The 25,964-nt window shown below is 35.4% G+C and overlaps 1 protein-coding gene across 1 annotated transcript in view; it reads left to right on the forward strand.

Annotated features, from left to right (window-relative positions):
- Positions 1-5,077: 5,077 nt before the first annotated feature.
- Positions 5,078-25,964, forward strand: part of DPY19L4 (dpy-19 like 4) — a 58,653-nt gene continuing 37,766 nt past the window's right edge. Inside the window, exons 1-7 of the mRNA XM_044668440.1 lie at positions 5,078-5,238; positions 13,875-13,994; positions 16,590-16,714; positions 18,669-18,759; positions 19,852-19,973; positions 20,080-20,225; positions 24,699-24,822. Of these exons, the coding sequence (XP_044524375.1) occupies positions 5,223-5,238; positions 13,875-13,994; positions 16,590-16,714; positions 18,669-18,759; positions 19,852-19,973; positions 20,080-20,225; positions 24,699-24,822 (744 nt within the window). The 5' untranslated portion in view covers positions 5,078-5,222. The remainder of the gene's footprint in view (positions 5,239-13,874; positions 13,995-16,589; positions 16,715-18,668; positions 18,760-19,851; positions 19,974-20,079; positions 20,226-24,698; positions 24,823-25,964) is intronic.

The raw sequence follows: 25,964 nt of genomic DNA on the forward strand, positions 1-25,964 counted from the left end.
AATCCACAGGTCTCTCAGGTCAGTGGTTTCCCAACACCTTCAAAACCCCAACTGCCTTTAGAGAGAGTCCACTGTGTTCCAGGTTGGAATCTCAGCTCCTGCCTTCCTGTCTAAACTTCAAAATCTGCTTTAAAACCTATTTCCCTCTTACAGGTAGGAGGTGAGATGAGGCAATGAAAGAAACAATGAAACAGTTGTAAAAGAAGCAAGATAAATTCTTAAATAATGCTGTATACATCTATCCTAGGTTTACTTCCCTTTTCTCTTTATAGTCATCTATCTGGTGACCTCATTAGTTTCTATAGTTTCAATTATCATCATTATGTAGATGACTCCCATCTCTTGACTTCAACCTTTGTATCACCAACAACCAATAGGATATTTCAAATCTGATGTCATCTTAGTATTTCAAGTTCAATATATCCAAAGCAGAAACCATTGTCTTTTCCCCAAACTCATTCCTCTTTTGAACTTTCCCATTTGATGAAAGTACCACCATCCTTCCAATTATCCTGGTTCACAATTATCACAGTCATCAGTTGGACAACAACAGCTCCTCTGATGACATTACTATAGGCCTTTAGTGAGCTGCAGAATCAGAGGTATGAATTACCACAGATATAACTATATCCTGGCTCTACATAACCCATATATATCCCAATATTCCTGCCTCCTGGTCACATATTATTCATTCATTCATTCATTCATTCATTCAACCAATATTTAATATGTACTAGACAGTGGATTAAATGCTGGGGGCACTAAAACAAAATTAGCTCCTATCCTAAGGAATTGTTATTCTACTAGGAAGAAACACAGATGGAAGAATAAGCAAAATCAAAATATACAGAAAATAAAGGTAAAAAGGTGAAAGATAATAAAATCATATAAAAATAAGTAAAAATAAATTAAATTAACAGAGAGAGAAAACAAATACAAAGTAATATTGAAGTAGGACCTTAATAATTTAGAATACCAGAAAATGTCTTCCTTACATCTAGACTTCATGTTAAATTATAAAGCAGTAATCATCAAAAGTATTTAGTAGTGGTAAAAAAAAAATCTAGAAAAGCAGATCAATAGAACAGATAGGACAAGAATCAGAAATAATTGGGTTCAATAATCCAGTGCTTAACAAATCCAGATCTATATATTACCTAGGAAAGAACTTCCTATTTGACAAGAATTATTTGGAAAACTTAAAAGTAGTCTCATAGAAATTAGATTTAGAGTAGAGGTTCTTAACCGGGGTTTATGTATTTTTAAAAATATTTTGATAACTGTGTTTAAATGTAATTTGTTTTTTATAATATTGTGTATTTTATTTTATGCTCTTAAAATCATCATTCTGAAACAAGGTCCATAGACATCAATAGGCTACCAAAATGGTTATGACACACAAAAAAATTAATAACCCTTAATTTAAAACATCTTGTACCATATACTGCAATAAATTCAAAATAGATGATCTGAATATTAGATCATACAATTAAAAAATCAGAAGAGAATTCAGATCAGGGACCCTGCAGTTATGACTAGAGCAGTGATTCCTAAAGTGGGCACTACCACCCCCTGGTGGGTGCTGCAGTGATCCAGAGGGACAGTGATGGCCACACTTATTTGTATTACATTCTATTCTGAGTTCAATAAATAGTTTCATAATTTCCAGGGGGCACTAAGTAATATTTTTTTCTGGGAAGGGGTCGGTAGACCAAAAAAGTTTGGGAACCACTGGACTAGAGGGTTAATCTTTAACCAAGCAAAAGATGAGTTTATTACAAAAGGTTAAACAGAAAATGTTGACTATTTCTAACGAAAAGCATTTAACAAAATTAGTGCAATTAGACTAAGAAAGGAAAGAATTGTTTGACTGGAAATAAATCTTTGTATCAAATATCTCTATAAGCATCAAATATTGTAAAAGGGAATTCTTTGTTCTCTTTGAGTTTATCTTTGTGAAAGGGAATCCTTTATTCTCTTTACCTAGTTGGAGCTACACTTTGGTAAACAATAACTTAAGTACCCCTTCTTAGTATCTCACTAGATTGTGAAGACAAGATTAACTTTCCTTTGTTTACCTTTTTATTGAATCAACAAAAGCTTGAACTAGGTGGAGGAGCTCACAAACCACTTAGAAAATTCACATGCTCAGAAACTCAATCAACCAGGAATCTGTGAACCCTTTTGAGGAATATTCACCCCTCCAGAAGGTGAGAAGTGGTTTCCACAAATACTGCCTCCTGGACAATGCAAGACAATTTGGAAGCTGTGATTAGCCCCCGTGAAAAGGGGAAGAGACAAGAACCCACTATAAAAGGCCCTGAATTTCTGGGGCTAGTGAAGGAAGTCAGCTCCAAGAAGGAAGTTGGTTTCAAGGAGTTGGACTTCAAGAGGGAAGTTAATTTCAAGAAGAAGGTCGACTCAAGGAAGAAAGTTGGCCTCAAGAATCACCTTCAGCTAGAGTCATTGTCTTGACTTGCTTCTTGGAGGGAACTTGGGTAAGTGGATAGCTGGCTTTTCCTTCCTGTCTTCTGGAGAGAGTTTAATTCCTATTGAAGGTCAACAAGCCCTGCCTAAGTTGAGCACCAGAGCAATACTTAGTTAAATAGGCTAATGTCTTCTCTACTGTTTTGCATTTCTCTGCTTTCAATCTTTCCACCTCTTTTGTAGGTAAAAGCTATTAAAGTCATTTTGACATTGAGCAATAATACTTTGAATTGGCAACCACCACTATTATTTATAATCTTCATATATTTTTGTCAAGCCCTTAATTTTAATTCCTACAATATCCACTATGTAGAAAAAATAGAAATATATGAGAAAAAAGTCATTCACTAATATATGTGGTCAAAGAATATGAAAAATTATCAAAAGAAGCATTGTAAACTTTCAACAACCATATGAGTAAATAGTTCCAAGTAAGTGCCTGTGGAGCTTAAAGCCTGGTCTGAGACAGAAGATGTCAAGGTCTTCCCCTGCATCCAGGGCCATAGATGGAAAAAAGGCAAGACAAATAACTGAGGAGAGCAACTGGGCAGCGGTTATCCTTATCTCTATTTTACAGACAGGGAAAGAGCACAGAGTACTTCAGGTTATAGGATGAGTAAGAATTTCTCATAATCACCTACTAGATTGACACAATGAACACTTTTAGACATATATCCAATATATACATATATAGAATCATAGTTCTAGAGTTGGAAGGGTCTTGGATAATTAATATGCATATGTGTGCATACATATATATATACACAGGAATGTATATTACATGCATGTTTGTGTGAATCTAGTATACATTACAGCTGTGTATCTATACGAACTAAACTGTATATAAGCATGTAATGCATATACATATTAATGCACATATACATTATGCACATATACAGTGTATAAATATTACATACATATCTATTATAAGGGTTTTCTAACCCTTGCTGATTATTGGTATAGTATGGTAATTCCAATAAATTTGTCCTGTGTGGACAGGCTGTTGATGTGAATGTTTTGAGAAAAATGGCTTCTCAGAGCAGCCTAAGAATTCTGGCTCAGCCAGTTGTATAAAAAATATTTTTTATTATAGGTAAAAAAAAAATAATGAAAGGGATAGTAAAAGGAAACAAGTGTAAACAAAATTCTTATTTGTCCCTAAGCTAATAATTTTACTCTAACCACCCAAAATCTGATCTGCAAAGATCTTCTTCCCCAAATAGAATTGAGGCTATTCTCTCTTCCTATTTTATCTAAAGCCCCCAAAACCTTAATCTAGCTACCTTACTCTAAATTATACATGAAAAATAAGTTAGGTCTCTCTCTCTCTTCCTTGCTGTATAGATGAATAAACAGCTTTGAATCTCCACAGCCTCGCTCCACTACAAACATGCTGGGGCTTGTACCTGCTGGGGTTAGTACCAATGTTTTACCCAACAATCTCCTTCACTTGTCAGGTCTTTTTAGATGAATCTTTAGAGGTAAAAAACACTGAGATTTTCCCAATCCCAAGGCGCAACTCTTAGGACCTCCTTTCAGAACAGGGTCAGCCCAAAGAGTGAAAGCCATTTGGGGAACTGTTTCTCAAAGCACTCTGGGAAAATTCTCTTACCCATAAATACATCTGAGATTCTAGTCATATTTTTTAAAAGAAACCTAACATAACTCTCTTATGCATCTATCAATAAGTTATGCTACTTAACTCTATTTCCTAATGAACTCTTAATTAATAAATTTCTACATACATATCACATATTGAATGACCTGAAGAAACATTTTATTTATCTACTTATGTGTATATATGTGTGAATGCGTCTACCTAATACATCTGCGTCTATATTTAGAGGAGAAGGAGAGGAGAGGGAGAGAGGGAGAAAGAGAAAGGGAGAGGGAGAAAGGAAAAGAGGTAGACGGAGGGAGAGAGGGAGAGAGGGAGAAAGAGAAAGGGAGAGGGAGAAGTAGAGAGGGAGAAAGGGAAAGAGGGAGACAGAGGGAGGGGAGGGAGAGAGGGAGAAAGAGAAAGAGAAAGGGAGAGGGAGGAGAGAGGGAGAAAGGAAAAAAGGGGAGACAAAAGGAGAGAGAGTAAGAAGGAGAGAGGGAGGAGAGAGAGAGAGATTTGGATGGAGGACTCTGGTGAGGTCACTGAGGTCAGAGGTTCAGGCTAGATACTCTAGGCCAGCGATTCTCAAACTTTTTGCTCTTAAGTATTGAGAACTTTCCTCCTTTTCAAAATTTTGTTTACGTGGGCAGATCCGTGGGTCATATTTACTACGTTGGCAATTAACGCGCTTTACTATCAACATGAAAACAGCTTTGCCTGATGGGCCTCAAAAACATAAGTGCTCAAAGAGAAGCGAAGCTTGGAGTAGAGGGCCGGCTCAAAAATCTAGTAGCTGTAGCCGCTGTCGCCGCCGTCCGCCCCGCCCCTCTCGGCCGCGGTGCCCCCCAAGACCGCTCCGACTGTTCCGTATTTCCCCGCATGATAGTTCCTGGGTCAAATCAGGCCGGGCTAGGCGCGACTGGAGGACTCAGTTGGTCGAAGCACCGAGGGGGGCGTGTCAGGAAGTCAGGGAGCGGAGCCGTGGCGCGGTGGCGGCGGTCAGCGGGGGCTGGGGCGAGTGCGGCTCCGCGGGATCTTAAGGGCTGGCGGGTTCGGGGCAGAGGAGGCTGAGGAGCCCGACCTGAGCTTGGGGACACGGCGGCTGAGCCCGAGCTCGGGCGCCTTGGGCGGGGCAATGGAGGAAGAAGAAGGTGACGGAGACGTTGGGGCCTCTACGGGGAGCGGGGCGTCAGGGAGGGGGCTGTGGGCTGGGGAGGAGCGCCTGGAGTAACGTCGAGGGGGGGAAGGGAAGGCAGAGGCAGAGTGGGCCGGGGGAGGGGTGCGAGAACTAACTTTGCGAGATAGATGGAAAGGAGGAGTCGGAGGGCAATTTACGTTGGGGAAGATGGGGGAATAGTAGGGCACTAACATTTGGGGTAGGGAGAAAGGAGAGAGGTGGTCGAGCAGTAACATTTACGGTAGTTGGCAGGAACATCGTGGGGAGGGGAATGGTAGAGCCGTAACATTTGGGAGAGGGAGAAAGCGATAACATTTGGGCTGTGAGGGGTAGGAAGGCAGTTAGCATTTGAAGGAAGGTAAGTAAAGACAGGGGAGAGTAGGGGAATGATTTTGAGGAAAATCAGTAGATTAACTTGGAGATGATCGAAATTGTTTGAAAGAAATGAACAGGAATCTTGTGTGTGGTGGTAGTTTATCCTTATTAACTTTTGAGGTGGTAAGTGGGGGTGTGATTGGGGAAGGATGGGAGAAGTTGAGGAGAGTGACCCTCGTCCTCAAAAAGCATTTCTAAAGTTCTTGGTTTAGGCACGCAATAAAGGTTGGTGTAATTCCAAGCAAGAACAATATTAGGTCAGAGAGCTGGGGTGGGGGAGGGTGATAAAAAGAGGCCAGATTTGAAGAAAGTGGGGTAAAAAATTGGGGGAAGATTATGGAGCAGAAATATTCAGATAAGAATAATGGGTTTGGGAGAACCAAGGTCGTAGGGAAAGTTTCCAAGGTTAATCGGTTATAGAGCATGATGCTAAAAGTTTAGGAAGGCAAGTGAATACAATTGAAGATGGAGAAAGATGCTCTCGGGCAGATTTAAACTTGAGGGACTTATTGAAAAGATTATTGCCTTCACATAGAATAGGATTTCTAAATTGTATATAGTTGTTCTTCCCCAAAATTTATATCTGCTTGTCCTGTGAAAGGCATTAACTGAATAATTGATACACATGAAGAGTATGAAAAACAATAAATAGTGTAGGGTCTGGTTACAATACTATTTTGTATATTGTTGCCACTAAATAATAGGCTATATTGCTGGTAATAGCAGCAAAGTAAATGTTAACATGAGGATAATTTAGTGGTGGTGATTTTTATTAGGCACTAAGTGCTTACATTCCTGAGTAGAGGTGATATTTTTGCCATAAAAGGGGTATAGTGGGCATGATACAGAGTTTGTTCTAGTTGAGATCTAAAATTTATTCAACGGTAGGGAGAAATCAGTAGAATTATAGCTTCCAGTGGCTTACTGCAATATGTCTACTGTTATGAGTAAGATTAGATTAGCTGGTTATTAGGTATTGATTATGTATTGATTAGGAAGAACCTAGCAGGAAGGAGCTGGAGCTGGGAATTCCAGGTTGGAATGAAGGAGGAGGAAGTCTGGCTGTGCCCTGAGTGTGGACTCCCATTAGTGGTGAGCAAAACTGTTGCCAGCCTGGGAGACCTCAGAGCAAAGGACATCCTGCATCCTGATTTCCCCTGGGATCCTGTGTGGTGTGGCATCTAGTAAAGGACAAGATCTACAGAGCCAAGAGAAGAGGTGTAGTTTGAGTTCTGGCGGATAGTGCCTCAAGCAAAACCCTTACTACTTGGTTCCTGAGACAACTTTAGCTCCTGGCATCCAGAGATCATCAGTGGATTGCAGTGAGAATCCCAAAGCCACAAAAGCCCTAGCTGTACTCAAACCTACCAGGCTTCCTCCTCCTTCATTCCAACCTGGAATTCCCAGCTCCAGCTCCTTCCTGCTAGGTACTTCCTAATCAATACATAATCAATACCTAATAACCAGCTAATTTAATCTTACTCATAACACTACAGGTACAGAGACTTTAGCTGCCTCCTCTGAGATTTCAGTGTAGAAAATTTAATCTAAATTTAGTGCACTTTATACAAGCAACTTCAAAACCAAATAGCTCCTCTGCAGTTGATAATGTAAGCTCCACAGACTCAACTCTGAACTTGTTTTCATCTTATAGCTAGAGTGCATGTTAGAAGACAAAGCAAATCTCTTTTTTCATAACCAGATTAAATGTAATTTGATAACTATTCCTTTCCTGATGAATCTCAGGTGTGTAGTAGCACAAGTATTCCCTTTAGCGTTTTTTATAATTATCAATATCGTATTGCAAAGCTTTTTTTTTTTTTACTGTTATAAACTATGCAGGTAAAAATAAAAAAAATAGGGAAAAATTAAATGGTTTTGTGGTATGATAGTTTTTTTACTTTACTGTAATGTTAAGCTTTAATATTTTGCGTTATCTGATATTTTTTGAATAATATTTTCCTCTGATGTTTTGTCATGAAAAGTTGTTATAAATAAATCTAAAGACAACAAAAAACTTTTTTGGGTTGATGTTCTAAAAACCTTTTTGGGATACTTAGTAGCTTCGAAGTCTTTTGCACAACAAAGCTAGAAGGATGTTATCCTCTTACTCCCCTCTTTTATACACTTGAACTTGGATTGACTAATTATGACTTGCAACACAGAAGCCTGTTTTTGCGTGGGTCATCTAGCTGAGAATGGTTTTTACATTTTGAAAACTAAAATGTGAAATAGAAAGTCAAACATAGCAGCTTTGTTCAGGAATGAAATCTATATAAATATGTTACATGTGATAAAAATGAGGAATCATTCTATATTATAAAACCACAATCTGAAAACAATATATTTTACTTAGAACCAAATTGATTGAATGCATGTACCATCTTCCCTCATATATAGTATATTAGACTAATATAGCATTTTGTATTTTTCCAAAATGTTTTAACTTGCTTTATCTTATTTTCTATGTTCAGACTGAAAATTCCATATTTTTTATACTTGTATTCATTCTATTATTCTTTCATTTTAAATATACTCTGGAATCTTTTATTTGAATCCTTTTTTCACAAGAGAAAAGATTAATTTATGATATGAATATTCACCTTTTCCATCCTCCCCATTTTTCTGGCCTCTAAACTTAGATATTTTCATAAATCTGTTATCTTTAGCAGAACATGTGTTTATTTCATGTGGGATTTATAATTTGGAAAATACCTTCTGATGTTGGTAGAAATTTTTCTAAATCTTTCTTAGTAACATTCTTTGAAGCACTGTGGTCAGCTTGTCCCTAAAAGGGCTACCAGTCTCCTGCAGACCTGAAAGTCAAGGTCTTCAGGTAAATAATAATAATAATAATAATAATAATAATAATAATATTAGATAATATTTATATAAGTGTTTTAAGATTTGTAAAATATATCAGTTTATTCTCACAACAACTCTGGGAAGTAGAGACTATTATTAACTCTATTTTACAAATGAGTTTTCTGTAGGGGCAATTGAAAGGCTCAGTGAATTGAGAGCCAGGCCTAGAGTCAGGAATCCTAGGTTCAAATATGACCTCATACACTTCCTAGCTGTGTGACCCTGAGCAAGTCACCCCATCCCCCATTGCCTAGCCCTCACCACTCTTCTGCCGCAGAATGAATACATAGTATTGATTCTAAGACGGAAGGTAAGATTAAAAAAAAAAAAATAAGTTGACCAAGGCAGAAAAAGGTTAAATGATTTGTCAGGGTACTCTAGTAAATGTCTGCAGCTGGATTTGAACTTGGGTTTTCCTGACTTCAGGTCCAGTGCTCTATGCCACCTAGTAGTAATATTTCACTTGAAAAATCACCTGCAAATAGTTTTTATGCATATAAACACATTTTGAACTCTTTTATTCCATGTTTCTTGCTGTTCCCCTAGGAAAATAAAACTAAAGATTGTAATGATGAAATGAAAGAAGCATTAGGTGATTTTTCAAAATATATTTAACATTTTTTTCTTTATAAAGGACAGAGATAACAAGGTAAAATTGCCAGTTATTTTTTTCAGATTCTTTGAAATAAAATCTTACTGTTAGTCTGTATTTGAAGAATTTGATTGCTTTGTATATTCCAGATGTAAATTGCTATTTACCGTAACTAATATGTAGTACGAGTAGTGTAGTACAAGAGAGTTGGAGTTAGAGTTTTGTTTAGTTGTTGTTTTTTTTAAACCCTTACCTTCTGTCTTGGAGTCAATACTGTGTATTGGCTTCAAGGCAAAAGAGTGGTAAGGGTAGGCAATGGGGGTCAAGTGACTTGCCCAGGGTCACACAGCTGGGAAGTGTCTGAGGCCAGATTTGAACCTAGGACCTCCTGTCTCTAGGCCTGGCTCTCAATCCACTGAGCTACCCAGCTGCCCCCCTTGTTTAGTTTTTAAATGCATTAAGATATTAATTCCAATTCACCAGTCAGCTAGTGGCAAATATTTTCCCTTTAAGAAAAGTATTAGATTGATTCAGAGATCCCTATCTTGGTCCTATACATTATTTCCAGTGCTGCCTTTGGCAAGTTACCTAATCTCTCTGAGCCTTATTTTTCTCATGTATAATCTAATATGTTTGTTGATATTGGACTCTAAGGTATATTCTAAATCTTCTTAATCTATGCTCTATGAATATAGCTTAAGAAAGAAGGAAGTAAAAATATTATAAATAAATTATTATTAACTTCAAGTAATTTATAGGATACTTGAATCCAGAGGGTTTGATAGCATTGTGTTTCAAATGTATCCATTTATCACACTGTGATCACACAAGCAGCAGCTATATGGCTCTGGCCCTTAGAGCTAAGCAGTGAGGCTTAGCTAAGTATTTCTAGAACCTAGATTAGTCTGAAGCCTTCAGCATAGTAACCAAGGCAGGGAGCCCAGACCAAAAAGGAGCTTGACACAACTTGCAGAATTGACTGACTGCCAGGGGCTGAGTCCTGCAAAAATCTAATGCAACTCAAGTCAGTGGGGTGAACCCACTATTGTGTTGCTCAGAATCAAATGCATGTCAGGAACTTGTAGAGTTTAATGCTCAGACTTCACTCTAGATCTGCTTTGAGAGCATTAAAAGCTTAAATATATCCAGGTGTGACCACCTGCAGCCACAAATTTAATATATTTGTGGGTGGACACCTGAGAAGGAGAGTTAGAAACTGAAGGAAAATGGGTTAAGGGGATAGAGAGAGAGGGAACACATCAAAGGAAGAAAGACTCAGAGACAAGGACTTCAAGAACATGGGATCCAGCGTGCATGTTCCTCTGATGGTGGTAGAAAGAGAGCTACACATGTCCCCAATCTATTATTGGAGAATCAAGGAATGGGGAATGGGAGGTAGCTAGTGAACATGTGACATGGCATATTATTTAACATTGGCTCAATTGACAACCACAAGATCAAAGAGGAGGAGGTTAATCAGACATGTGACCTGGCAAGGAATCTGGTCTCTCAAGGTAGGAGCTAGGACCCCGTGGCAGCTAACATCCTGCTCAGGAATTTTCCTGACTTTGGGACTATAGTTTGGAGAGTGGTCAGAATTAATAGAGTAACAATTAAATACAATGATCAAGAAATACTATGACCATGAGTCTGGGTCCATGAGCACATAGGTTACACTATTAAATACATCAATAAAACTTTCAAGATTAGAATATACCTGGGATGCCACATAAGACTCAGTTGTTCTTGAGATATTGGATTAACACATTATTCCTATATGATGACAAAGCATTTTATAAAGCTTTATGGTTTGCAAAGCACTTTTCACATATTAACTCATTTGATCTTCTTAAAAACTTTTTGAAGTAGGTACTATTCTTTATCCTCATTTTACAGATGAGGAAACAGACACAGATTAAGTGACTTGCCCAGGGAGACATAGCTAGCGAGTGAGAAAGGCCAGATTTGGGAGTCTTCTTGACTCCCAACTTCTATTCTCTGTCTGCTGAGCCACACAATAGCAGGACACAAGAGAGCACTGCTCAACCCAGATATTCCCTCCAGAAGTGTGACAGAGCCAAGCCCGTTATGTAAAATTAAGAAGTAAGCAGGAGCAAACAGAAAAAGAATCTCATTATAAGGAAGGATCACGATGATAGAGATGTTTAAGCCACAAACCCAAAAGAACAGAATGACTCCAAAACTTATACAAGCAAAGCCTCAGAGAACAACACAGCTTGGGCACAAATTGAACTAGAATTCCTGGAGGAGCTGAAACAAAAATTTTCTTTAAAGAACTTAAAATTATTTTATATATGAAATGAGAGTGCTAGTGGGGAAAAAATTTTGAAAAGAAATGAGAACGAGGGAAGAAAGAATTGGAAAGAAAATTAACAGCTTGGTCCAAGAGGAACAAAAACTGATTCAAGCAACAAACTTCCTGAAAATTAGAATTGACCAAATAGAATTTAATGATTCCATAAAACAATAAGAAACATTAAAGCAAAGTCAAAAGACTGAAAAAAATTCGTAGGAACTTATTTAGTAGAGTGGTGACATGACAAATGTGTGTTTTACCATCAAACACAGAATTTCTTTTAGATGGTAGACATTATAGGGACCTACTAGTATTTATTGATAGGGATATGGTACATGACAGTCAGACTTGTGCTTCAGGAAGATCATTTTAGCAGCTGAGTATTTGATAGACTTGAATTAGAAGAGATCTGAAGCAGGGAAAAACTGATTAATTTGTTCATAGACAAATATGGGCTGCTAGGTATTGAGAGACATAGAAAGAAATATCTTTGTATTTCTGTATGAAATAATTCATAGATCAGTGATGGGCAACCTTTTGAGCTTTGTGTGTCAAAATTTGCCAAAAAACTGAGCATAACTCGGGTGGTATGTCACTTTGAGGAAAAAAAACCATAATTTTGTGATATTTATAGTTTAAATAACAAAAATGTATAATTATAATATGTAACTATTTAATAAACCAAAATAGGTAAATTGATATAGGTAGAATTATCATCTATAGTGCACAGTGTCTACACTACACCACAGCAAATGTTTCATTCTTGGCATGTGGCCCCATACTTCTCTGTATGTGGCTGCATGTGACCACATGTCATCAAAAATGACTGTCATGTCATGTCATTGTTGTTGCTGACATGCGTGTCATAGGTTCGCCATCACCATTATAGATCATATTCTAGTAGAGGGCTTATATACATAGGGAGTATAATACATAATAATATGCACGTATATTAGATATATAAAAAATCCTAAGATATAAGGGATAATAGCATGCAACGATAATCAGAATAGTTTACCTAAACTAGGCTTCATGGAAGAGGTGTCATTTGAAGAAGCATAATTTAAAGAACTGGTAGGGGCCGTAAGAAAAGATGAGTAGATTAATTTTTTTAAAACTTAGAACTACATGAGATAAGAGTAAAAACAAGTAGAACCATGAGAACATTACATACAGCTACAAACTTGATATTTGAAGATTAACTTGTGAATGTTCACCTCCAGAGAATGAACTAAGAAGTGGAAACACTAAAGACATATATTTTGTTGTATGATGCCTTTTTGTGGTGTGAAGAGGGAACAGAGGGATTGAGTGAATAAATTAAAAAAGGAGAAAAGAAATTGGTAGGGGCAGCTAGGCAGCATAGTGAATACAAAGAGTCAATAATACTCATCTTCCTGAGTTCAAATCCAGTCTCACATATGTACTAGCTGTGTGACCCTATTTGCCTTCATTTCCTTTTCTGTCAAATGAATTGGAGATGGAAATGGCAAACCATTCTGGTATCTTATTACCAAGAAAACCTCAAGTGTGGTCATGAAAAATTGGACATGACCAAACAAGGAACAAGGAATTTAGTAGATAAAGAGGGACAGGTTGAACATTCCAAACATAGGGATTAGTGGTGACAAAGATCTGGAATCAGGAAAATTTGGTAGATTACATCAAATTTTGGAAGACTTTGAATAGAATGGAAAAGAATTTGAATTTTATTCAGTAGGACCTATGAAACCACTGAAAATTTTTGAGTAGAAGTGAGAGATAACTAAATATGGGGAAGAGTAATGGGAAGAAACATGATGTAATAGAAAGGAGGTTAGATTTAGAGCCAAAGGACCCAAATTCAAATTTGAACTATTTATGTGACTTTGGCTAAGTCATTTACTCTCCCTGAGCCTCAGTTTCCTATTTGTAAAATGAGATTGGATTATTTATTAAATTCCCTTCAGACCTTTAAATCTATAATCCTGTAAGATTATTTGAGTCACATTGTAAAAGGTAGTATAGAGAAAGGAGAACAGAGGCATGAAGACCTGTTGCTGGGAAGTAATGATAGTTGTAGTAGGGCAACATTAGCGAAGTATTGGCACATGTGACACGGGGTGGAGGGGGAACTGCTGCATTCCCCCTTTTCTCAGCTCCTAAGGACATTTTTTGCATGCTTTGCTGCCCAAAGCAAGCACTTCCTCCCTCTTCTGTCGGGGTAATGCGGGGGCTCACAGGCAGCTTGAAGTTGCAGTTTAGGCATGTGAACTTGAAAACCTTCACCAATGCTATATTAGGGTGTTGACAATTGGAATAGAGAGGACAGAGGAGTTGTAAGAACTTAATGGTAGAATACTAAGAACATTTTCTTAATGTCAGATGTCAGTATGTTTCTACTTTTATGGTGTGCCTGCCTAAAGATTTAGGATAATTTTTCATCACATATAAAGTTGAAATAACTTTCTTAAATTTTAAGGATCAGCACCAGAATTACGTGAGAGAAAAAAGTCAAGCTTCCCTGAAAGTAAGCAAACAGCTCTACAAACTCTGCAAGAGAAAACTGTAGACATTCCAACTGTGAGGAGATCTTCCAAATGTAAGTCATGTTGGTTCCAGAGTTCTCTCTTATCTTTTCCTGTAACTGCAGTCTTCCTTTCTTCCTGCTCCTAATTCCCACCTGTCTTTTTGATGGGTTGATTACTTGGATGCATAATTGTTGGAACTTTTTTTTCCATTATCGTCAACTTTTTCCTCCTCACACCATTTCCATTTCACTTGAAATCAAGAAAAAGTCATTAACTACTTTGGGACCTAGAGGGATAGAAATCACAGTCTCTGCTATAAAGCTTACTTTGCCTTGTTTTTTAACCTCTTGTACCTCCAATGTCATAAGTTCTTCATCTTAATCTCTATGCCAAGTGACTGTTGCATGTTTGGGGGATTAGGTAATGGATATGACTCAGAGGAACCAGCTCCATCATCTGATATGAGCCCTGGACTCAGAATATAGGCTGGTTATACTATGAGTATTGAGCACTGTATATTTATTTTAAAAGGGCTTTATTTAATTTAAATATACTTTGGGGTATTTCAAAGAAAAAACTAGCTAATTGAAAATGCACAGCATTTCAGTAATGGCTTTTTGGTCCAGCCTGCAAAATTAATATAGTTTCTATGGGAAAAAGGTGTCCCAGGTTTCAGACACCAGTCATGCTGATGAAAAACAGATTATTTGTAAGTTTAGAACTCCCTATGCAGTACTTTTTTTTTTCCTAGTTAACAGTGATGAATCCCATGGATGAATTTTGTGATTATTTTCGTTTTGCAAATGAAGATACTACATGACATTATATGAATTTATATGAATACAGTTATATGAATTGGTCCTGGGTTATATAGTGTATGTCAGTAGTATCTTAATTAGAAGTTAGCTGCTTTATTTTCATCCCATATTTTAAACTGGGATATTCCTTAGAAGCTAAGAATTTCAGTGCTTAGTATGGAAAGTTCTGAGCTACTTTATGGTGGAAAAAATTGGAAAATGAGGGGGTGTCCACGTATTGGAGAGTGGCTGAATAAATTATGGTATATGATGGTGATGGAATATTATTGTGCTGAAAGGAATAATGAACTGAAGGAATTCCATGGGAATTGGAATGACCTCCAGGAATTGATGCAGGGCGAAAGGACAGAACCAGGATAATGTTGTACACAAAGATGAATACACTGTGGTACAATCGATGTAATGGACTTCTCTACTAGCAGCAATGCAATGATCCAGGAAAGTCCAGAGGGACTTATGAGAAAGAATGCTATCCACATCCAGAGAAAGAACTGGAGGAACAGAAATGCAGAAGGAAAACATGATAAATCACATAGTTCAATAGGGATGTGATTAGGGTTTTGATGTTAAAAGATCACTCTACTGCAAATATGAATAACATAGAAATAGGTTTTGAACAATGATACGTGTATATAACCCCGTGGAATTGCTTATCAGCTTCAAGAGGGTGGAGGAAAGAACAGGAAGGGGTGAATCATGAATCATATAACCATGGAAAAAAATTCTTTATTTTAAAAAAAAGTTCTGAGCTAGAAATTCTGAAAATTGAGTTCTGAAAAAAAAAATCTCAAAACTAAAAATTTCAGTTTAGAATTATACTTAAAAGTAAAAAAAAAAATGTTTCATGCAGTAAACACATTCAGCCAAAAAAATCTTGAAGAACAGAATGATTAGTAGACTAAAATTCTGATGGAAATTTTTTAGGTTCTAGTTTTGGGTTACATTGATAATGAAAGTCAAGAATTAGTATTTTGCATTCAGGTTACTTATAAGTAAATATACTTATAAAGCCTCTATTGAAATTCTTCTAGTTTTTAAGTTTTGCTTGTTTTTCCTTAGTTCACATTATCTAATTTTATGATAACAAGCCTTATGCTTAATTTTATTTCTTATATGATACAGTCAGCACTTGCAACTTTTCTCAAAATGTGATTCAGAGCTATTTTAACCTTTGGTTTATTAGATATTAGTGTTTCTCAGATGTTGTGAATATAAAACATCTCTTTAGTACAAGGCTTCTTAACTCTTTTTTGTGCCATGGACCCCTTTGACAGTTTGGTGAAGCCTATGGACCCCTTTCTCAGAGTATTTTTAAATGCATAAAATTAAATAGGACTATGAAAGGAAAAAGTTCTAGTTTTTAAAAATATCCATAGATCCCAGGTTAAGAACCACTGATCTCAATGAGCATTTTGGTTAAATAACACAGTGAATGCCTTTATAGTGCTTTGCAGGTTTTATCATCAAAAAAAATGTCAAAACTGATGTTGATCACAATTTTACAAATTAAATTTTAGAATTAAAATGTTTCTTCAGATGTCTCATTTGAAATATTATAATGAAGTAGTATAATACACAAACTTTGGTTTTTTATTTTATTTTTTTATTTTTCCTTATTGCTGAATAGTATATTTATGATTTGTGTGTGAAAACATCTTGTGGGGGGGGGGAGGTTCTCCTTTTGTTACAAAGTAGTTGCAGTCCCATTGAGGGTATTTTACATTTAACTTTAATACTTAATAAATTTAAACAGGAAATATTATGATGGAGTAGGTACTTTATTTTTTCATTTAAGGCTTTACTATAGTCTTATATATATCTAAGATTGCTTTTACCATCCTTTTTCAGATGCATTATTTCAGCGAATTGCAAAGCTTTTCTTGGGCTGTCTTGCAGCAATTACTAGTGGTATGATGTATGCACTATATTTGTCAACATACCATGAACGAAGATTCTGGTTTTCCAGCAGACAGGTATGGTAGAATTTTGAGGATACCTTATTTTATGTTGTCAAGAGCTGTGTTTTATAGGGAGCTAGATGAATATCATATGTATTAATCATGGATAACTTAAGGTTTGCACTACTTATAGTTGCGGACAGTTCAGAAAATGTGTTATTTGGCATACCTATAGAATTTTTGAGAACTATTCAGTATAATATATAAACTTGTGAAATATTTGAAAGCTTTTCTTCTCTAGCACTGAATTGTAGCCTATCTATTGTGGGTTTTATTCCATTCTGAAATTGATTCAACTAAATATGAAAATAAAATGTCCAGGTTATTAAAATATTTTATTTGTATTAAAAGTTACTTCATAATTATTCCTTATTAGTTAATGTTTTAATCAACTATTAATCTAAGAATTCTAAATATATTAATTTCCAGGGCTTGGGATATTTGTAATGGTCTGATTTTCAGTTGCTCCCCCATCTCCCCTCCTCAAAAAAGAGAGATAAACCAGAGTGTTTTTAAGATTTTTCACTACATTAGCATAGGTAAGCTCTATCTATGGTAAAATGGAGTATATTGATTAACTATAGGATCCTTAGTAATTGTGATGTGTATGGTGGTTTTTTCTGTTTAAATGATTATGTTTTGGTACTTGTCTTTACAGTTATTGTTAGGTTTCTAAGTAACAGAACAGGTCTGTGAATTTAAGTTTGTCTTGCATTGATGTAAGCGGGCATAATTCGCAGTGTCATCACTGGTCACCTGCCTTGTTTTTACTGTAGCCTAAAGAGTGGCAGGGTTTTTTTTTGGTTTGGGGTTTTTTTTTTTAACAGTTAATTATGAATGATAGAAATGATCCCCTATACTTTAACTTATTTAACATCAATAAAGGATCTTGTGGTTAAAAAACAAAAAAAAATGCTGATTGCAGCTGCTTTGACTTAGTAAAAGCTAATACAGTGTATTATATTTATTTGTAAGCATTTCAATTTGCATTTTTGAGGTTGTAGGCAATCCTATTTTAATTGTAGAATTTAACTTTTCGGAATATTTGTCTTGTGAATGAGATTTAGGGCTTCATAAAAGCTTGATTCAGGATCATAAAGAGAGTTTCTTGATGATTTATGATTTATTTTGACAGCTTCAAAATATTTTCTCACTCTTCTAGTGAACTTCTAGTAGTATTTTCACTTTCTTTTTTTGTACAGTACTTGGTCCCAACTGGGAGCTTTTTAGCATTTTATTGGAATAGTAGGAAAGATGTAACTAATTGTTTTTTTTTCTGTTGTCTTTTTTTTTTTTTTGAAAGCTTAAACCTGAATCATTTTCTCTTAAATCTGTCCTTGATTTATGCACTAACACCTCACTTTTCATGATCACTTGTTCCATTGTTCTTTTATTCTTAAGACATATCTTCTGATTTCTATCCTAGACTTTATTTTCTGAAAGGTGAGTTATAAGTTATAGTCCATTCTAAATATTTTTAAGTCTTATCTTCTCCACGTGGCTTTTAATTTGTGTAGGAAAATTTGAACATTTCTTTGAATAAAGGGATAAATAAATAGCAAACAATTCAGAAACCACCATCTTCTATGAAATCTGTACTATACATTCAAAGGCATAACACAAAACCAACCCATATGACAATATTTTTGTTCAGTCATTTTTCAGATGTATCTAAATTTTTATGACCTCATTTGGTTTTTTTTGGCATTTCCTTCTCCAACTCATTTTACAGATGAAGAAACCAAGGCAGACAGGGTTAAGTGACTTGCCCACACTCACTAGTAAGTGTCTGAAGTCAGACTTGAACTCAAGAAGATGAGTCTTTCTAACTCCAGGCCAAGCTCTCTATTCAGTGTGCCACCTAGCTACCCTGATAATATTTAGTCATTCTAAAAAGTAAAGAAGATGGGGAGATTGTGGAAGAAATTTAAAAAATGACAATTTTAATAATAATTTGATTTTCTTTTAGGAGCTTGAACGGGAAATCACATTTCAGGGTGACAGTGCCATTTATTACTCCTTTTATAAAGAAATGTTAAAGGCTCCTTCATTTGAAAGAGGTATGACACTCATATTTACATGTTTAATCATTAAAGGACTTCTGAAGTAAACAAAAAGTAATATTTTCTAAATTAAAGCACCTGAGTATAAGGGTCTTATAATGAACATTAAATCTTTTTTTAGGTAATTCTTGATCTTTCTCAAATTTCAGCAAAAGAATGAATAATATAAAGGAGAGTATTATATTTTTAGATTCCCTTCCCTGATTTTGATATAAAGCCTGAACTGAGAGGGCTTCCCAGGATCAAAATAAAACATTTTTCAAAGCTACTTCTTTAAGCTTTTGAAAAGCATCTTTAAGGATGACTTGCTTCTCTGTCACTTTTTACACTAATGAATCTGTTTATTGTGACATACCTCAGTTTTTTTTACTTTTTGGCAGCTTTAGAAAATAGTTCTACTATAGAATGTTTATTTATTGATTATATATTTATGTAAATATATTTAAAAGCCTGAACATTTAAAAATTTCTAAGGTAATATCAACGTTGGATTTATTGAAATAGTCAAGACATCGCTGTTGCTTCTTTGCTTTCTTTCTTTAAATGTGCCATACATACTTTTTCTTTCTTTGAAATGTACCATAATTTCAAAGTAGAACTCAACTATCTCATCTCTTTCAGGTATTTTATTTTTTCTTTATTCCTTCATGTACATCCTTTTTTGATGGAACTTTTTTTTTGTGAAATGTCTTGTTATACTTCCAGGTGCCCATTAAATGTGCTGTCATGCAAGTATGTAGCAAGAAAATAACTGAAGAAATTGGGTTTTTAGATATTAGAGTAAAACTTAAAGGCAACAAACAAGGTTGTGAAAATGTCATTAATATAACATTACAATTAGTTGTTTAAATATTATATTTTCCTTTGGTGTGAAATTTTTTGAACAATGATATTTAGTGATAAAATGACCATCTCCTGACTTTTCATGGTAAGAATTTTGACATTAACTTGCAGAGGTTTTTTTCCTGAGTAATATAAACACATTTTTGTTAGCAGTAACTCCTATGAGTGACAACCAAAAGCCATATGGTTTTATGTGGTTGTAAAAAAGCAAAATAAATAATCTGGAGAAGAATTTTTCTGTCTTTAGGTGTTTATGAGCTCACACACAACAACAAAACTGTATCACTGAAGACTATGAATGCAGTACAACAAATGACTTTGTATCCAGAACTGATTGCCAGCGTACTGTATCAAGCAACTGGTAGTGAAGTATGCATTATTACTGTAGCTTGCCAATATTTATGTAGTTCAATTTTTTTTTAGTATTACAGCAGTTCAAATGCCATTCTAACATCACTCATTTCCCCTATTTCAGGAGGTTATCGAGCCAGTATATTTCTACATTGGTATAGTTTTTGGATTGCAGGGAATTTATGTGACTGCATTATTTGTAACAAGCTGGGTTATGAGTGGAACTTGGCTAGCAGGAATGCTTACTGTTGCATGGTTCATTATTAATAGGTAAGAAAATAATTTTCCATTACTTAACAAAAGGTAATTCGGGTGTTTTTTGTCTCAGTAGATATCCTTATTTTTTTCAGTTGTTTTTAGAAATAGATATATTCGTTCCCTTTCTCCCCTTTTCATTTAAAACTGACAACCAGCTGCTGTGCTAGGTACAAAGTAAAAAATGAATTGGGAGAATGACATGTAAACAGATAAGGAAATATAAAATTTATAGCAAGTAATTTTGATGAGACTGGAATAGGCTGCATGAAACATAAGAGGCTCAAAAATTCCTCATGTAGGAGGTGGCACTTAAGCTGAGGCTGAATGGAACCAGGAATTCCAAGGGGTAGAAGTGAGATTAAAGAACTTCTTAGGAGGGCAACCTGCACAGACATATAAGTAGAAGATGGAATGTCGTATGTGGGCATCTGAAAGTAGATCAGTTTGATTGGATCCGGGCAAGTAATGGGAAATAAGTCTATAGAGGTAATGTTGGAGCCAGATTGTGGAGGATTTTAAAATTTAAAAATCAGTGGAATTTTTTTTTAATCATAATGTAGCGGTAGAGAATCTCTAAAGATTCTCAAGCAAGGGAGTTGATAACATGTTCAAAACTGTCTTTTTGATGTTAACTAGTTGGAGGCTAGACACCAATTTGGAATTTATTGCAGTAATTTAGATGAGAGGTAATGAAAGATAATTAATTTGGGTGGTTATAGTGTGAATGGAGTAAGGAGACATGTGACACTGTGGGGATATGGCAAAAGATATGGGAACTATTTGGACATAGGAATACTCCCTTCCACATACTTTGCTGACTGATAACATTGGCCTGTATCTTGAATAAGACACTCCTCTTAATTCTGTATTTTCACTAACCTATGCTAGGTGCATGTTGGTTTCCCAATTAGATTATAAGCTTCTTGAGGTTGGGGACTTTTTTGTCTTTCTTTGAATCCCCATCACTTAACACAATAACTGTCACATCATAGATGCACTTGCTATATATATGATTGTTGACTTACCTTGAAGGGTGGTAAGGTAAAAAGAGACTGCAATCACTCTGAGGTTACTCATCTGTTTGACTGGAAAGATGATTAGGAAGAGAGGTGGTTTTAGGTGAAAAAAAATCAATTTTGGATATATTGAATTTGAGATGTCTATGGGACACCTCATTAATGATGTCCATCGAACAGATAGCTACATGGGTCTGGATCTCAGGAGAGATAGAAATGTTGGATATATAGATATAGAAGGCATCATAGAGATGATAATTTAACTCCTAAGAAATGATAGATCTCTAAGAGAAAGGAAAGAGAGAGAGAGAGAGAGAGAGAGAGAGAGAGAGAGAGAGAGAGAGAGAGAGAGAGAGAGAGAGAGAGAGAAAGAAAACAGGGCATAGGTAATAATCTAGCAAAGGAAATTGACATCAATCAGATATGGGGAGAAATAGAGAATAGGAGTGTGAATTAGGTAGGTTTTTAAATTTCAAAATAATCACCACAAATAAGGAACCAAGACTTAAGGCAGATTATCAAGCAAGGAGTAGAGGTAAGATAGCTCCATTGAAGATCTTGTTTGGAAGAAGTTACAGAATTTGTACTAGGTGGAAATATATTTGACATTGATAGAATTGCCTTCTTATTGTTATGACAGGTAACTACCTAAACACATTATGACCTTGGTTATTTCTGGCAGTGAAAGAAGAAGGAAAAAGAAGAGGAGAGAAGCTTTAAAACATGTCTCATCAGGATCAGTGAAAGAAATTAATTTATTTCATCTGAAAAAGATTTATAGGACATACAATATGTCTTCAGATAGTTGGATTGTCATGTAGAAGAGGTTTTAGAATTATCTTGTCTGAAGGGAGAACTAGGACCAACAGGTGGGAATTATAAGGAAGCAAATTTTTTATTCAATATGAAGAAGACAAACTTTAACTTCTTTGAAAATGGAATAGGCTGCCTTATGATGTAGTAAATTGCCAATAATTAGAGTCTGGAAAAATACTTGTTGAGGATACTGTAGTGAAACTCATATGAGGCAAAATGTCAAACATTTGCCCAAAGCCCACCATACTCCTGACTGTAGCCTAAATCAGATTAAAATTTAATTAGGAAATATTTAACAAAATAAATAAAAAATACAATAAAAAATAGATAATATTAACATTGTTTTCTAAGTCAATATATGACGTGCAGGGATCCTTCTACAGAGTTTAGTGACTCCCATTTCTGTTTGGACTTCCATCTTAAAGATACTATAGTTAATTTCAGATTCCCATGACAACTTCTAAAATTTGTTATAATTTATTTCTATAATCTTAGAAGCATGCCTGGAAAAGTTAATAAAAATATTCATGGAATTTTATGGTGACATAGCTTTTAATATTAGATTTTATGGTATCCTGTCCTAGATTCATGTGTATCCTATCCTTTCCATCCTCTCTCCAAACATAAAAGTGTTTGATGATTTCCATTGTATTAAAACTTTGCATAGTCACATTAAAAGTTTTAATGATGGATTATAAAAGAATGTTGAACTATATCAAGGAAATTTTCAAAAAGCATACTTTAATAATACATAATTTAAAGATCTTTGAGATGAGCTTAAACTTAAAGAAGCTTCTATATTGCAATGATGGTCTGGAATCACTCACAAAACATGTAAGATATCATAGATCATTTTACAAATTTAGATACTCTTGTAAATTAATAAGAAGGATAAGATATAGATGTTTTATAATCTCTACCAAGAAGCTACATAGAGATGCTTCCAAATTGAAAGGATTCAGGAAATCCTGGTTCATATGTATATTTGGCAGTATGGTGAAGAGCAGATGACTTATTGGGTAAAGAAAGCTAATATATATATTTTAATACCTTACATACTTTTTAAATGCTTAACTTTCTGTCTTAAAAGCAATATTAAGTATTGATTCCAAGGCAGAAAGGGGTAAAGGTGAGGCAATTGGGGTTATGTGACTTGCCCACCATCACACAGCCAAGAAATATCTAAGACCATATTTGATTCCAGATTCCCCCCTGATTCCAGGCCAAGTACTATATCCCCTCTGTGCTACCTAGCTTCCCTGAGAAAGCATGTGTTTAAGTACACTAGAGAATAGCATCAGCGTGTCCTAAAATTCCATATTGTGTCAGGACTTGAATTTGCTGTAATGCCACAACCATTTCTTAGAACATATTTACCAGCAATACCTCTGAGCCATACTTAATATATTTTAATGCTATATCCCAGCTTGATACTGCATCATGATTTGGTGTATAGACTTGTCAATGTCAGTAATGAAAACCTGGATTTAAGACCGGCCCCTGACAGATATTTAACTGTAACACTGGCCAGATCACTTGGGCTCTTTATTTTTTAGGCAGTTCTTTAAGGCTATATATTGTAGAAGAGTTGCTGTTCTACATTGATAGAAGGGAATTTCCCCCACTAGAATTTCCCTACACCATTTTAATCATAGATTTAGACCAGTGATTCCCAAAGTGGGCGCTACTGTCCCCTGGTGGGTGCTGCAGCGATCCAGGGGAGCAGTGATGGCCACAGGTGCATTTATCTTTCCTAATAATTGCTATTAAAATTTTTTAAAAATTAATTTCCAGGGGGCTGAGTAATATTTTTTCTGGAAAGGGGGTGGTAGGCCAAAAAAGTTTGGGAACCACTGGTTTAGTCAGAGAAATAAAAAAATTAGGCCTTAAAATGTGCCATATCAGTGAGCATAGATGCTTGCTGCCACACAGCTCCACTGATTGGGATTTGTGAGAGAGTAGTTACTATCCAAGGATAACTTTGGAATGCTTATTTGTTTTGATCCAAATCTTTGATTTCATTGGTGTAAGAAACTCCCGGAATGGCACACTCTCTACAGATGCAACTCAGCAATCTGTCTATAATTTATAGTCGAAAAATGTTGCTTTGGCCACTGAGAGATTATGACCTGCCTACATTCGGGTGGCTACTAATGTCAGACAGAGGAGGATTTGAATCTGGATGCTTCTGTTAGCAAGGTCTACCTTTTATCCATTATGCCATACTGTTTTCCTGACAGTGTTGTAGGGTAGCTTAAAGTACATATGGAGAAAACAATGTCATCAGAATACCCAGCACAACTACTGTGTGTCTTTCTTTCTTTCTTTCTTTCTTTTTTTTTTTTGGTGACTTAGCAGTGTAATCCTGAAAAATAATAGCACTAAGTTGACCCTGAATTGGCATCAATTAGAATCTGGTGGCTTCTTCTGAAAATAGGTTAAAAGCACCAAAAACATACTTTATAATCAAGTTTATTTGCAATGATGTGTTATCCTTTCAGGTGCAACCATGTAAAGAACTAAGAAATTTTGATAAAGACATTAGCTATTGTTGTCAGTGAGGCTGGTACTAATAACCAAATGTAGTTTCTAATTGTAGTAACATTCCAAAGAGCTAACTTAACTTGGCTTTTCTTCTGTATTTTCATTTTAGGGTAGATACAACAAGAATCGAATATTCTATTCCTTTAAGAGAAAACTGGGCACTACCATATTTTGCATGTCAAGTTGCTGCTCTTACAGGCTATTTGAAAAACAACATAAATACTTCTGTTGAGGTAAAATGCTAATCTCTTGTTTACTTAGCCCCTGTTATATACCTTAGGTATGCTACGGAATATTCAGTGAAACCTATTGGTTTCATTGGTTGAATGACTTATAATCCTAATAGAACAGCCAGAATATGGAGCCCTGTGGTTATTTTTGGACAGAAAGAGTTATAATTATGTTTGTATAATATGGCTTAACAATGAAGCAAAGAATCTTTTCTTCTTTCTTGTTTAAACTTTGTCATTAATAAATGGATGATGGAAATGCCAACAGATGTTACTTTAATTTTGTCACCTTCCCAGTTTTGGTGGATTAGTTCAGCTTTGCAGTATAAGAGAATAAATACATTGGTCACATTAAACATACACATATTATACACAAATACATCACAGATGATGTTAATCTTAGCTTTCTATTTTTGAACAATTTAACTCTTCTGTTTTTTGTCACTGTGTCTTAACTTGGAAAAGGAATGGAGAAAACAGATAAATAGGTAAACAGAGAAAACAGATAAACAGATAGTTGACCTAGATACTGCATAAGTTTGGAGAATTAAAGGCAAGCATCTTCTTTTAAATTCTGTTGTCTGTAAATAGGAACTGGGTGTGTATATGGTGACATCACTTTCAAGTTCTAAAAGAAGTACTAAATTTCCCTGAAACCTGGCTTGACCAAACTGATATGATTTAAATCACACACTCTTTAAGAGAAAGACCAATAGTAAATATGTTGAAGAAAACAGTAATGATGAAAATGAATTAAATGGTTTTATTTGAACTGAAAGAAATGCTTTGAAAGCTTCCACTGGAAATGATTTTACATTAATTTTAAGTCATTTAAACTTAATTATTCAAAATTTAAAGTTATTCAAATAGGGAGAAACTTATATCTCTTTTACTTTTTTATTTCTCTTTTTAGCATCTTTTACTATCCTCTAAGTCTTCACATTAAAATGTTTAATTCCTTCCCCAAGCCTTACACAGTTCTCTAAATCTGATAGCAGTAAAAACTTCTGTTTTACATTGTTTTCCTAGAATGTCATTTATCAAAATCTGCCTTCCCTTTTCTCGTACCCTCAAAGACATCCTTTCTCTCCTGCTCTCCTTTTCTGCCTCTCTCCTCTCTTTCCTTTTCTCTTTCTTTCTCAATA

The sequence above is a fragment of the Gracilinanus agilis genome, chromosome 1, assembly GCF_016433145.1.
Source record: "Gracilinanus agilis isolate LMUSP501 chromosome 1, AgileGrace, whole genome shotgun sequence".
NCBI classification, from domain to species: Eukaryota; Metazoa; Chordata; class Mammalia; order Didelphimorphia; family Didelphidae; genus Gracilinanus; species Gracilinanus agilis.